Genomic DNA, 15,295 nt, shown 5'->3' with positions numbered 1-15,295 from the left:
CTCCTTCCCCTCCCCCAGCCTCTCCCTGCTGGCTCTCACCAGCTGAAAGGGGAGGGCTGGGGTTCTGTCTCCCTGGGGCAGCTGCCACACCTCCCATTGTGTGTCTTCAAACCCCTTTCCCAGACTGGATGCAGAAATGGGCGGCCACAGGACTGGGCTGGCTTTTGTGTTTTAAAAGTGCAACGTGAACCATGTGATATGAATGTGCACCTGTGCCCAGAGCCAGTGGCACTGCTGCCAGCCTGTGGGTGGGGGGATCCTTCATTGACCTGTTGTAAGTATTCAGTGTAGTATATTTGGATATTATTAAACTTGAACCCATTTTGCAAACATTTTTTTTAATTCATCTGTTTCATTCCCTATTTTCTCATTTCATGACAAGTTATTTTCATTATAAGAAATCCTGGTTTAGAGACCCACCTAAATATTTGATAGAATTGTTATGGATATGCTCTCTGAAAGTAAGATGGGCAGTGTCAATTTAGAAAGAATCCAGCAATTATAATAAAACTGCTCCACAGCTGGACAGATCAAGGCTGACCTTTGCAAATGCCCACTTCCTGGCTCCATCAGGACTCCCAGCTCCTGGGACCACAAACCCTGTGAGCAATTTCAGGGACCTGGACCAGACTCTTTTAATGTCTTTAAGTTAATTAAAAGAACAGGGGGAGCTGTTCTGAAAATTTAATAACTATTCAGAGCCAGGGCTTAAATCATATATTTGGGTATGTTAAAGAATATCAGTTAAAGAAAATTTCACCAACTCTTAAATTAATGAAATATCTGAACTGGGAGAGCAGTTTGAAGACATATACCTTTAATGATGCTAATTATTCACAATAACTCAAGTACAGAAATAAAAGGTAGCACAGTAGAGATCCTATTTCCCTAAATCAAGGTAAATGAATTGTAGAGAGTGTATGATTAATTTGTAGGTGAATTAGGCATCTGGTGTATTTAAAAAGATGGCTTACTTATTTGCTCAAAAGACTTTTTTATAGACATTTTAAGTCTGTGCCAGCCTCTCTGGGCACAACATATTAAGTTTACTACCTAATTATGTCCTTGTCACCTCCTATCTCCTTTAATGAAGAAAGTGACCTTGGATGGCCTAGAAAAAGAGAAATGGATTTTATCTTTCTCCTGAGTAATTGAAACTCTTATGAGATTAATGGAGTTACTCGAGAGAAAAATCATGAATTCCTTATACATGACTTTAGAATGAGCTGATAGTTGGATTCTAATCTGTGTTGAACTCTTTTGGTTCCCTGACCAAACTGAGAGAGTTAATGTTGGATTTGAAATTACTTGATTAATACCAGATCACCTGAATAAGACTGGGCTTGTCCCAACCTGTAGCAAAGTGTATTGGCTTCCTGCCCCAGCTGACATTACCATGTACCCCCAAATTGATATCATATTTTTCTTAATTTGAATCAATTAGAACTAACTTGATGAAGGTTATCTTGCATTAAAAAATAATCCTGTACTGCCAGCACTTAATTTTTTCCTCACCATTTTGGAGCATTTCCCAGATGAGTGCAGGGTGTGGGGGGACAAAAGGCAGGGAGATGATAGGTATTGTTTTTTATGATGAAATGTCTCCATCTAGTGGAATTTCAGAGCAGTTGTCATTGCATTAAAGAATGTCTCCAAAGCTGTTTTAAATACAAGAAAGGCTTAAAGAAATTAACTTCCATTTATGTTCTTAGGTGATATCTTTACAGCTTCATGTGTTTCTTTTAGAGAGCATAGAAATGAAACCAATACAAACTGTAAATATGTTCACATTTTTTATTTCATGGTTTGAACCTGAAAGGCAGAGGGATGCAATAGGGAAGCAGCACAGGGTAGATTCCACACAATTGATGATAATCTAGCTCTTAAATTGGGTGGCGGATTCACAGGTGTTCATATATACACCTGCCCGGCCGGGCGTGGCTCAGCGGTTGAGCGTCGACCTAGGATCCAGGCGATGGGGGTTCGATTCCCGGTCAGGGCACATGCCCGGGTTGCGGGCTTGATGAATGACTCTCTCATCACTGATGTTTCTCTCTCTCTCTCTCCCTCTCCTTTCCTCTCTCTGAAATCAATAAAGATATATTTTTTTAAAAATAAATAAACATATATACACCTATTCTTTGTATGTATAAATTACTTCATAATTAAAACATGAACTAAATTTAAGATTATTAAAGGACTTCCTGGGTATGAGAACAATTATTTCCCTCTCTTGACTGATTATTTTTTCTGTTTAAATTTGTTTAATAAGGTGAAAAAGGAAAGACTGAAAAACTAATTATAACATAAGTTTTTAAAAGCCTTTGCCAGGAGCCTGTTTTCCTGTGGACTTTCTGTTATTTGTGCCACCAAACGCTTCCCACAGCTGCACCTATGGTCCATGTGGGCTTGTCACCATTCTTGACTTTATTGGGCCCCATCTGGAGTTGCTGCTCATCGGTCACCTTGCTCGGATTCTGTCTTTGGAGAATGGGACTCTTGAGTAAGGCTCGTGTGCAATGGAGGCTGGTTATTCTCTGCCTAATTAAATCAGTCTGGGGAAGATCTTGACCAGGGCCAAACGCCAACACATTTTCTTCCCTGGCTCAGGGCTTTGACACAGAGCCCAGCCAAAAAGTGATCTTAAGAAAGGCCTGGGGTTTCTCTTGCTGACTCCAAGGACCAAAAAAGGAAGGAGAGAAGGCGCTGGGCCTCTGGTGATCAGTGGGGTATTTCAGCTCCAGTCTCTTGATTTGCTCAAGGGCAGTCGTCCTTCCCTGCCCCTCACACTCCTGACTGCAGCCTGGTGGAGGGTTCTGTGGACAGTCGGTGCCAGAGCTACAGCCCCACGCACATCTGCTGACCGTGGTTGACAGGGAGAGGCACACACTCCATCCCTGCTCTCCGCCACGCACAGCTGTGTGAGTCCGAGCACATGAACTCTACCCATTCACTTTACTCATCTGTTTTAAGCTGAGAGTGGCATAAGCCCCCCTTTCATGCCCTTCAGCCACAGCTCTGAGAGCTCCACAGCCTGAGACCAGCTATCTCATACGTACCAAGCGGTGTGACTAAGAATCTCACAAGTGTGGGTCTTCCCCCTGCACTTGTACACACACAGCTACACCCCCCTCCTCTCCCTCCACCACACTCTCGCCATTGCTGTAAATAGACAATGAGATGGCCTCAGGTTGAACATGTCTGAGCAAGGCTTACCCTGTTGTTTCTTTATTATTCTACCCATTTTCCTCAGAGCAAGCAAGGCAAGCGTTCCAAATATGCTTCCACCCCTTACTGGACCTCCTACCAGCTTTCCTCTCTCAGATGACCTGCAGCTATAATGCTTTTCTTTTTCTTTTTCTGATGAGTCTTTTAATGGCTGGCAAAGTTACACTAAAGCCGACAGCTTGCGTCTCTCCAGCAACCAACGGGTGCTGGTTGCCTGGGGTGGGGGACAACACAGAGACTGTTGGTTAAATCAGCACTATTAGTGTGTGCTTTGCTTTCTCCAGCTTACTGAGATACAGTTGACATACAGTGTGTAAGCTTAAGGTATACAGTGTGATGGGTTGATGCATCCATATTGTGAAATGTTTACCATAACAAGGTTAGTTCACACCTCCTTCACCTCACACAATTAAGATTTTAAGATTTTGTTGTTGTTGTTAAGGTGTTTTTCTTAAATAGCTTGGGTATGGGTTCCCTTCCCCTCTGTCCAACTTGGGGACACTTACCAAGCAAACAGCACTCCCCATTCAGAGAGCTCTCTCCTGGCCAGGGTCCTACATTCTTAATTCACAAATAAGGCAAGAGCCCTGGCCAGTTGGCTTAGTTGATGGAGTGTCTTCCCAAAAGGTCACTGGTTTGATTCCCAGTCAGGGCATGTGCCCATGTTACAGGCTCGATCCCCAGTAGGGGGCGTGCAGGAGGCGATTGATAGATATTTCTCTCCCTCTCTTTCTAAAAATAAATAAAAATAAATAAATAATACGGCAAGAGATGAGAGACAATGCTGGATTCAACTCACAGGGGACCCTTTGACCCTCACAGAGAGCTATATTGGAATTTGAAAAAATCAGGTGGTAGAATGACCAGGAGATAGTCATACACCCTTACAGCATTGAGTCTATAACTGCAAAACATTGAAATCGTCACCATATACAGTTCTTTCTCTCTTTTTTCTCTGCAGGGAAGGAGATTGGTGGGAAGCCCGCTCCTTGACAACCGGAGAGACGGGTTACATTCCCAGCAATTACGTGGCTCCAGTTGACTCTATCCAGGCAGAAGAGTATGTTACATTTTGTTGTTTCCACTTAACTACTTGCTTTTAAAAGTTAGTTGGCACAATAAAATGCCAATAACATTGTGCAGGAGGGAGAAGAAATTCAGTGGTGTGATTAAAGGTGAGACATGGTAATGCCGTTTCCCAGGCTCATGCCATTGAATTTTGTCCTATCTATGGAATACTAGTGCTGTTGTTAACTTACTATTTTCCTTTAAGCTTGCTCACTTTTTAAAACATATTTATTTTGAAAGGAAACTTTGTGTCAGTAACCTAAATGAAAACCCAGTATTACTTGCCATAAATAGAAAGTAACCATAAAAATGTGATGAAATTCTAGCTAAAGCATATATTATTGCCAACCCAAGGTTCTAAGCCTACGGTCTACTGAAAAAAAAAAAAGAGAGGGAGTGGGAGGGAGAGAGAGAGAGGGAGGGAGGGAGGGAGGGAGGGGGAGTGAGTGAGTTTGCAAATAATTGTTAAAGATCAAATTGATATTTTTCTCCTCAATCTAATCAGAAATATTAAAAGAGCACTAAAAAGACATGTCTTCCATGCCCCAGGTAGAACTGACCCACGTGGGGTGTTCCCACAACTTGAGAAATCCTGTAGAGATGCATTTCAAATGGTCCTTTTCTTTGATTGGGAGTCTCTGTTGGTTTCTTTGATAGTGAATAGTGACTAGCAGTTAGTTGGCCCAAAGATCTCACTGCTAACAGTTTTGGAAGGTGACCCATAGGCTGGGGGCATTCTGGAAGAAGCAACCACGGTTTTGTCCCCTTGCCTGTGGGATTCACAGACACAGTGTCGAGAGCTGTCTGAGGCTTGTGTGTTGACCCCAATTTCTGACCTGAGGGAAAGGGAGCTGAGCCCTGATCTCTGGAAGGCAGGATCCTGGCCTCCTCCCTGACACCCTGGGGACCTGCCTGTCTGCTCAATGGAGACCGTATTGCCTTAGTAGAAAAGTCAGCCCCCGTAGCCCAACCTTTGGCTCTGATATTTAATTTTGCCCTGGATTTGTTTAAGCTTCAGGGAGGATTAGATGTCACACCTCAGCCAAATCCTCAACTGGATCACACTCTTGTCTTTAATTCCTTTGTATTTCCTCTAAGGAGGCCTGTTTTGCTTCCCACTCTCAATACTCAGTGGTTCTGAGCTCCTTTTTTCTCCTAGGAAGTGTGTTTAATCAGTGAATAAAGGAATTCATATTGAATTTTTATTTTAGGGCAGATTTGCAGAAATCTTTGTTTTCTTTTGGCATAAAAGATACCACCAAAATGTAGATTTTTAAAAAATTTAACTGGTAACCTACCCACTATATATTTAAGTTGTATTTATAATGTTCAATTTTTAAACATTTTGTGTTTAAAGAATAAAATAGCATTTTTTAAATGCCTGTAGTTTTACATATGCAATTAATTATCATTATCTTAAAATACTATTGTTTTAGTGCAATCCATTGTTCTAACAGTTCTTGTTTCACCACAATTTGTGTCTGCACCGCATTTTAATTGATACAGACCCACGAAGTCATTTCCCACAAATGATTGGTGTAATTCTCTTTATACCATCTAGTGCTGGGTGAGGAGTGTTGCACAGCGTGGTGCCTTTAAAAGTCACTGAGGAGCTAATGTGCAGCATTCCTTTTCTTATCTTCAGTGAAGCTGTTTCATTCACAAAAGAATTTGACAGTGAACATGTAATAGCTATGTTCAAGTATAATGAATTGAAATTTTATTTTAGAAACTGGATCCTTTCACAGCTAAATATTCTAAAAATGGTTCCTTCACGCAGATGCCAACAGAGTGCTCCCGACTTCTCCCTCGGGTTCCTGGAGCCCCCCTGCTTGTTCAGCACCTGGTGCTGAACCATGAACTAACTGTCGGGCCATGGTCAGGGCTGGAGAGTGCGGGGAAGATAAGGGACAAATGACAAAGGTCGTGAGGTGACTGCATGTGACGCCTCCTAAAGTGGCACAGGAGTGTCGTCACAGACACTATGAGCACACCCGTGACACGGAGTGGTTTTCAGGGATGTGCTCATTGACTGTGCAGTCACCTGGCCCTGCAGCTGTGCCAGGGCACACATGCAGCAGGTCCCAGTGCAGACGCTCGCAAACACGCTTACAGATGGGCGTCCTCACACCTGCAGGACAGGAGGACAATGCAAACAGCATCCAGGGCAGCACTCGTGCAAATTAGGGGTAGTCTTGACTATTTTTTCAGAGCTCCTATAGGTAGGAAGATACCAAAAATATCGTGTCTTTGTTCTTTATGCATTCTGACTGACTTTTTTAAAAAATGCCTGATTAATGACCTTTATATACACTAAGACTATGTTTTGTTATTTCCCAGGGATTATAATTATGCTCAGAAAACCATGGTCTTGTAGATGTGTGTGAGAAGGGTTTCCTGGGGTTGCCATTTCAAACAAGGTCTTGAATTTCTCTTTTTGTGCAGGCAGGTGGCAGTTTTAACACAAATCAGTTCTTGTCATCTCTGGAGGGAAGGAAAGTAACCCACAATTCAAATCTGATTTTTTTTTTAGAGCAAAAGAGATGAATTAAGGGTGGAATCAGGAATAGATTGAAAGGGAACCAGGCAAGGCTGGGAAAAATAGATAGGGAAAAGCTAAGGATAGAATCAGAGGTTAGGAGTATCCGGCCGCAAAACAGCTTGCATGACTCCGTTTTTGTAAACGACTGTCATAAAATGTTTCCTTTTCTTGATCTCATTTATAGGTGGTACTTTGGAAAACTTGGCCGAAAAGATGCTGAGCGACAGCTTTTGTCCTTTGGAAACCCTCGAGGTACCTTTCTTATCCGTGAGAGTGAAACCACCAAAGGTAAGATAAAGCCCAAGAAGTTCACTTGTCACTCAGATCCGTGGATCAGTCAGAGGGGATGAAAGGCTTATCTCTAACGGACAGGGTTTTTAAATGGCACAGACCCTCCCTGCCTTGTGAGGGAGGGAGTCCTATTTTAGCTTTTCCTCCAGGCTCTCGAACTACAGACAGCTCCAAAAAGACTACAGAGGCTCAGAATCAAGACCTTCCTCTGTAACAGGGGCTGGGCAGCTTCCCTCCTCCGGGCACATAAGATCACAGAATTTTCACAAGTCCTTTGGAATTACCAATTTCTGAAACTCTTAGTTCCTCAGGCACCGAACATACAGGTTGTTTTTGCATTTCTTCTGTTTTTTTCATACCTGAGGACTACTCTTCCTCCAACTATTGGCCTTTTCATTATTCAGCGTCTCATTAGAGCCCACAAGAAGAGCTGGGCCAAGGAAAAGAGCAGTGGCCTTTCAGCTTGACCTGCCAGACACTGGTTATCTGCTCCTGTGAAAACTATTGTGAAGCAGAAATCAGAGCTCACTTCTAGAGAAGCAGTCCCTGCGTTTCCTTGGTTCCCTGTCCCTGCCTCTGTGATGCTCCAGGGTTATGGAGACAGGGAGCAGTCGCAGCCTGAAATGTCTGCGCGCCTCTTCATCTTGCCAGGGCAAGGGGGGCAGGGTGGGGATGGGGAGGGAGGGTTATAGGAAAAAAGTCAAAAAGCCTTCATTCTCAAGGGTAAAATCATTTTATTACTAATATCTTCTGACATTTTCAGAAGGAGGTGTTTTATTCCTATGTTACTGAGTGGAAGTGTGTATGTGAATGCGTGTGTGTGTGTGTGTGTGTGTGTATTCATGTGTCTCCTCTTGATAATTATTAATCAGAATACTCAAGTAAATGAGACCTGAATAACAAATGAGTACTCAAAATGATTGGAGCTGCTAATACTTTGCATATTTCCTAGGTGCCTATTCACTTTCCATCCGTGATTGGGATGATATGAAAGGAGACCATGTCAAACATTATAAAATTCGCAAACTTGACAATGGCGGATACTATATAACCACCCGGGCCCAGTTTGAAACACTTCAGCAGCTTGTACAACATTACTCAGGTAATCTTCATTCTAACCAGCGACTAACCATTTGTATACTGGAGGGATTGGGTGGACACAGAGCAAGAAAGGGGAAAGGCAGGGGAAGAAGTACAACAAAATATATACCAGGTCACTATAAAATATGGCTGACCCTTGACCAGCAAGGTCTGAACTGCGCAGGTCCACTTCTATGCGGATTTTTTCAATAAATACATACAGTACTGTGAATGTATTTTCCTTATGATTTTCTTAACATTTTCTTTTCTCTTGCTTTATTGTAAGATTACAGTACATAATACGTATAATACAAAATATGCATTAGTCAACTGTTTATGTGTTCAGTAAGGCTTCCAGTCAACAATAGACCGTTAGTAGTTGAGCTTTTGGGGAGTCAAAAGTTGTATGTGGATTTTCAACAGCATGATGGGCAGAGCCCCTAACCCCCATGTTGTTAAAGGGTCAACTGTAGTTTTCTTTGCTAGCCCCTCAAGGTGGCTAAACAGGTTCAATTGATGTTTTTCTACCATAATTATAAGTTCCATCAAAAGATTCTATAACAGTCTAGTTTCCCAAGTGGAAAGCAGTGGGTTAAACTTTAAAAGTTGTTATCTGCCCTGTTCCCCTGCAGAATATAATTCAGAGACCATGGGAGGGAGAAGGAGCAGTCCCTGGGAGGGCACTTACATGGGGGCTCCTGTAGGGGGTGTTGTATTTCCACCATCACCTACACTCAGCTCTCGCAGGAGTGACTGCAGTGCATTTCATTCTCAGGACTAGATGAGTTTTCCGACCCATTTATCATGTTCTCCTTCCCCACCAATACTTCTGTTTCCTAACTAGACTTAGACTTATGTGACCCACAGCTGCTGTGTTAAACTCTTAAACAGTAGATCAGTCTCCATCCTAACACCCAGGTGTCACCAGCAGTCTGCTGTTCCTAGAATGTACACTTAGATGGTTAGGTGAGCGAGTTGTACATTTTATTAAAGAATGTGGTCTATATGCCAGTGTTAAAATGATTGTTTTCCTTCCTAGATGAGCAAGTATATTCCACTATATAATACATATACACAGGTGGATCTAGATATACATGTGCAGATATAGATATAGATCCCATTAAGCCCAGCAGTTTTTTGTGTGGCAAATGTAATTTTACATTGTTCTCCAGGACAGTGACAGTACCCCAAAAGAGTACATAGCTTGACCTCAATTATTGCTTTGTGCACGTTCATTAAAAAAAAAAAATGTCTATGTGTAATTGTTTAGCAACCAAAAAAGCAGTCTTTTGAAAATGGCAATAAGTATTATCTATCGATCGATCCTGGGCACTAATGAACAAGTGAAAAAATTAGCAACACTTGGAGTATTTGTTGATTAGGGCATTGGGGAACTTTGGTTTATGTGGATTCTAATGAAATATTTTGGAGAAATGGAGCAGAATATTTCCCTAAGCTTAAATGATATACTCAAAATGCCTGTATGTTGTGAGGGTTTTTCAAATGCCAAAATATATTGCATTACAGCCAAACATCAGCAGGACCCCCAGGGTTTGGATGACTTAAAAATACTGTGTCAGAAAGGGCACCTTAATAACATCATAAAGCTGGAAGGAGAGAAGGGATGGGAAAAGCAATGGACCTTTTTTTAATCTTGAAAAAAAATTTATCTCAAGTTAGATTTGTTTTTATATTGGCTTTTCCTCTTCCCTCCTTTGTCTCACACAATGAAGTGCCTTTGAAATATGGACACATAAGTAATTTCCTGCCTAAACATCTCAGAACCTAATTCTATCAAAAAGAGAGGAATAAAAAAGTACTGGTTCCTGGAGAAAAGGCAACAATGCTACATTCTACCTCCCCGGATCCGAGGGCCCCGGGACGGGGCGGTGGGGCAGTCGGGGCTCTGTCCACCTCACAGCCAGGCTCTCTGCAGCTTCTGCCACTGCCCTGATTCCTGTCTTTTGTTACCTTTTCTCACCTGACTGATGTTTAACTTGGCATTTAGGCAGTTTCCCCTTACCACTGCTAGATTCTAGAAGGCATATTCTTTAAAAAGAGAGAGAGAGAGAATGAAAAAACACCTCCAAATCACCTTGCAGGGATAACTACTCTCCTTTCTCTTTTTCATGGAAAATAACGTTCTTTCACATCCTTGGGTTTTTGTTCTTTCAGACTCCTAAATTATACAGTGGAGATTGTTATATTTTTTAATAGGAAATAAAGAGGCAGGAATACTTGACTTATAGGATGGAGTCGCTTAAAAAGCCAGAGAAATCACTAGAGAAATGTGGCCTGTTTTTTCCCTGCCAGGTGTAATCTCCATCCTTACTAGTCCGTAAGTCTAATGTTCTGTAGAAGGATCCTGTTCTGAAGTTACCATTTTACATATACTCCCAAACCCTTGATATTTGGGGGGGCAGGGCAATCATGTTGACATTCTGTAGTGCAAATGTGCCTCTGGGAAACAGTGGAAGTGTTTTCAGGGTTCCAGAAGACATGTTGTTAGCACATTGAGCTGAAAATGTTTTTCTTACTTAGTGAGTACAGAAACCTAAACAGTCTATGTCTGTTTATATGAATAGAGTGTATCATACCTGAGTATGGAGTAGTGCAAATTTCAGATGTCCTGTGTTCTACCTTCGATAAACATGTTTCAATGTGTGGCGTCTAAATCTTCCAAGATGTGTGTAGTTCTCTGCCAGTGTGGTACTGTTTGGAGTAATGCTGTGTGCTAGCTGGGTTTGTGCACCTGCAAGTGTTGTTGTTTTTCACGTGTTCTGCTTTTCTCTCCCTCTCTTGCCACTGTCCCTGCTCCATCAGAGAGAGCCGCAGGTCTCTGCTGCCGCCTAGTAGTTCCCTGTCACAAAGGGATGCCAAGGCTTACCGATCTGTCTGTCAAAACCAAAGATGTCTGGGAAATCCCTCGAGAATCCCTGCAGTTGATCAAGAGACTGGGAAATGGGCAGTTTGGGGAAGTATGGATGGGTATGCCAAGACTCAATTATTTTATTATCACTAGCTTCCTCATTTGGGAAGTCTCAAACATCAAAGATGGAAGGTGACAATAAAGACTGTATGAGCAGGAGGAAAGTTTGAGTTACTAACAGTGGGAACAAATGATTTTGATTTTGGAATTCTGAAATTTCTAGAAAAAAAGATGGCTCAAATTATATGGGTCTCAATTCATAAACCAATAAATAGTACAAAGAATGTTCCGGCCTGCACCAAATGGCTTGCTCTTCATTTCCAACAGAAACTTTTGTCCAGTGAACTCAGTATCGCCCTCACGGGCAAGTCACCTTCCATCTTTCCTAGTGCATGCATGATTATGGATTATAAGGACTGTGTTTTCTTTATTAATCCTCTTTCCTGTAGAGAAAGCTGATGGTTTATGTTTTAACTTAACTGTGATTGCATCGAGTTGTACCCCACAAACTTCTGGATTGGCTAAAGATGCTTGGGAAGTTGCACGTGATTCGTTGTTTCTGGAGAAGAAGCTGGGTCAGGGGTGTTTCGCTGAAGTGTGGCTTGGTAAGGCAGAGGGCACATTTTGTTTTGGCTGCATCTCAAAGCCAATTAAAGGAACAGTTTTGAACAAAACATATTAACAGCCATTGGGACCAAGACATTTAACCTGGATAACTGGTACAGGCCATCCAGATTTTCGGAATATGGCAATACTTTCCTGTACTCTTCTTTCCTACCTCACGTGGTTAATTAAGGCACACAGAGGGTAGGAAACAGGTCCAATAGGAATCTGGTTTCTTCTTCCTAAGACCTGGGAAGCTAAGATTACTATAGATGGGATACTGTAGGAGGAGACCATGGGCTTTTTTGCTCAATGAGCCTGTGTTTTTTGCTCAATCTTTACCAACTGATTAACCATGGGCAAAGGGCTTATTTAACCTCTTGGAGCCTCATTTTCCTCATCTGTAAAACTGGAATGAAAACAGTCCTAAGGACTGTTTTGAGGAATACAAGGGATAATATGTCTAGAGGCCCATGCACATAGTAGATGCTCAGTAGATACACATAGTTCTTAATTTGGTTGTCATGTCATTGATAGGGCCATCTGCACTGGGCCCTCCCCTCTGTTTTTATAACTTCCTTTGGGGTAATTGCAGCTCCGCTTAGAGATAATCCACGGCCTTAGGCCCCACCCAAAAACATGTCAGTAAGACAATGTTATTGCTTATGGAATCCTCCTCTTTCCTTCCTTAGATTCAATTAAAAATAATATAGATAAGTACCTGTTGTTATGTGTGTCTGTAGGTATTTAGGTGTCGTCTGCATTAAAAAGTTTAACACAGCTAAAGCACTTGGAACAGAGCTGCAATGAGTAAGTACTACATAGATACAGAGTTAGAGATAGAAATAGAGAGATAGATATTCATTCATACACATATGTGCATATGTATAAGCTATCTTAATAAGTATTATCACTGTTACTGTTTTTCAGAGTCCACATTGTTAGATCCATCTCTCACTGGACTTTGACTCAAGTGTTATAAAATATGTTTATATGACCTTTCTTTCCTCTCTCTGCCCAATTTATAATTAAAATTATGGGTCCTAAGAATTTTAATTCAGTCACTAATACAATTAGGAATAATTGGACACTATACAAAAATTTATTTGCAAACATTTTAATTATCAACTTTAAATCATTACACATATTATTAAGATTTTGTTTCCCACTGAACATAAAGCATCATTTTGTGGTAGTTCAAGATCAAGATGGAATGCCAACATATGTAACTGGGTTGTTATTAGAGAAAAAGATCTCTATGTAAAAATTTTGGGGTGCTAACAACACTCAAGTAGCAAAGACCACTTACAAGTTGTCAAATTTCCCATTCACATTTAGTGGTCAGATATTTTGTAAGATTTGATGAATTCTCCTTTAAGCCACTTGTTCTTTCATAATTCACATTTTTATAGGTTGCATGTTGTAGTTATATGAACCATGTTTTTAGCAGGGTAACAAAAGTTGCTTCAATTTGCAGAATTTTTTAATTCTAAAATCAATTACATTAAATATAAAAATTAATCTTAATTTAATCTATCTAGCCATTTCCAAAGAGAAAAATAACATAATCTAATTTAGAAGATTTTTCCCCATATAAATAGTTTTAATTCAAAGTCATAGGACTAATAATGCAATACACATACAACCTACTTTTTTAAAAAAATTGGAGCGCTGAAAGAAACTCAAAAGATAATCCAGTTCCATTTCTGTATTTTACAGATGAGGTAACCATTGATCATAAACCAGGCCTGCCTCTAGACCTACTAGATTTTGTTAAGATTAAATATTTCTGTTCCCTGTTAGCTTTTGTCTAATTTTTCAAGTTTAGCTGATAGAAGTCACTGCTCTTATTGTGGCTGACCATCAGTAAGCCTGAGGAATTTTCCTTACCTGGTTGAAGTATGGGCAAGGAGACTGTGAGCTTGCCTGTGCTTACCAGCATAATTACCATCTTACTTATAGATGAACTCTTCAAGGACTCAATCAAGTAGCTCACCCATTGCAGACAACTGAGAGTCTAGCAGTAATTTCCAGACATCCTCAGTGTGTTGCCATTTCTTTAAATGGATACCCCATAAAATGGAACTTAATCTCTTTTCTTGCATGCTCACTGTACTGCCTAATGGATGGATAGTGGATGATCAGGCTCGTTCTAACCTCTGGACTTTTATTCTTATAAAGAAGTGTCCAGAACTTTTGCTACAAATATGTAATCACATGGCTGAGCCAGAAAACAAAAGTGGTATATATAAAAATAAGAGTTAAATTATAAACCATAATATATCCAAAAGTAAACACATTTTTTCTGTTGAAAATACTTGACAGAGTCCTTATATTTGTCTTTGTTTTACAAAAACTATACTAAAATTCTCAACTTAAAATCTAACTTTATGCAAATAGCTATTGATTAAAAACCTTTTTTCCAAAAAAAGAGGACCTTTGATTTGACTTAATATTGTGGGATGCCTGCAGGTACCTGGAATGGAAACACAAAAGTAGCCATAAAGACACTTAAACCAGGCACAATGTCCCCGGAATCGTTCCTCGAGGAAGCACAGATCATGAAGAAGCTGAAGCACGACAAGCTGGTCCAGTTGTACGCAGTGGTGTCCGAGGAGCCCATCTACATTGTCACCGAGTACATGAATAAAGGTGGGCAAGGCTCTCCTGGCTTCGCCTCACAGTGACCTGCAGGGGCTGTTTCTAAGAGAGGAGTGGAGTTGCCTGCTTGCTTTTCTCCTGGTTTCTGCATGAGTCACGCATGCCCATCAGGAAGCACAAATCGTGTGCTCATTAGTGAAAACATTTTAAGCCAGACCATGACCTCGAGTTTGCCCCCTTGTGCATGCTGCACGTGCCGGGTTCGGCTCCTCTCCGTATCAGGATCAGTGGTAGAGGGCTGTGACAGTGTGCTGTTATTTCGAATCCCATTGCTTGTGTTAAATTTCCTTCTTGCAGGGCTGAACAATTAATATCAGACACTGGTCTCTGGGCTAAGTTCAGTCTCCATCTTTTTAACATCTTTTTTTTTCTCATCTCTCTTCTTAAACATTAGATGAAGAGAGACATGTTTTTAAAGAGCACATTTTATTCTCATTCTCTGTGTGTGGCTCTGTCTCTCTGCCTGCTAATCAAAGCAATATTTTGGGGGATAAGGCCAAAGATCACTTTGTTTTGGAAAAATAGATGAACCAAACAAGAACCGTCCTTAAAAGGCAATGCATTGTACATCAGAGGATGCCAGTGTAATTTTTCCTTTCCGTGTACTTTTAAAATATATTCGGAATTTTTTCCTGGCAGATAGTTTGTCCTTTGTATCCAGGGCTTATTTGGTAAATAACTTTGTGATTAAAACATGAAAAAAGTCACCTTGACTATGATGAGCCTCCAGCCTCTGCACATGACTATCCTGGCCCTGGTGCTAGTTCTGAGCTTCTCGGGCTGTGTTATCACAGCAGCACTGCAGCTCCAGCTGTTTACAGAGGGTCGCGGAGGCCTGACTGGCCAAGATTTAATGGGGAGCTACTTGCCCCAGCCTATATTCCTCAGTTATT

At 41.1% G+C, this 15,295-nt stretch overlaps 1 protein-coding gene across 4 annotated transcripts in view; it reads left to right on the top strand.

Moving 5' to 3' along the window:
* The window catches only part of FYN (FYN proto-oncogene, Src family tyrosine kinase), a 193,961-nt gene that overhangs the window by 144,861 nt on the left and 33,805 nt on the right, over positions 1-15,295 (top strand). For 3 of the 4 annotated variants that reach the window (XM_081139626.1, XM_081139627.1, XM_081139628.1), the window contains 5 exons: positions 4,190-4,288; positions 7,023-7,126; positions 8,082-8,231; positions 11,033-11,197; positions 14,214-14,393. In XM_081139626.1, the coding sequence (XP_080995752.1) occupies positions 4,190-4,288; positions 7,023-7,126; positions 8,082-8,231; positions 11,033-11,197; positions 14,214-14,393 (698 nt within the window). Of the gene's footprint in view, positions 1-4,189; positions 4,289-7,022; positions 7,127-8,081; positions 8,232-11,032; positions 11,198-11,587; positions 11,744-14,213; positions 14,394-15,295 lie in introns of all 4 variants that reach the window. The other variant, XM_081139629.1, reaches the window with a different exon arrangement.

Source organism: Miniopterus schreibersii (genome assembly GCF_964146895.1).
Source record: "Miniopterus schreibersii genome assembly, chromosome: 6".
NCBI lineage: Eukaryota > Metazoa > Chordata > Mammalia > Chiroptera > Miniopteridae > Miniopterus > Miniopterus schreibersii.
Note: the sequence above shows the minus strand (reverse complement) of the source record. Positions and strands in the feature narration are given on the sequence as shown.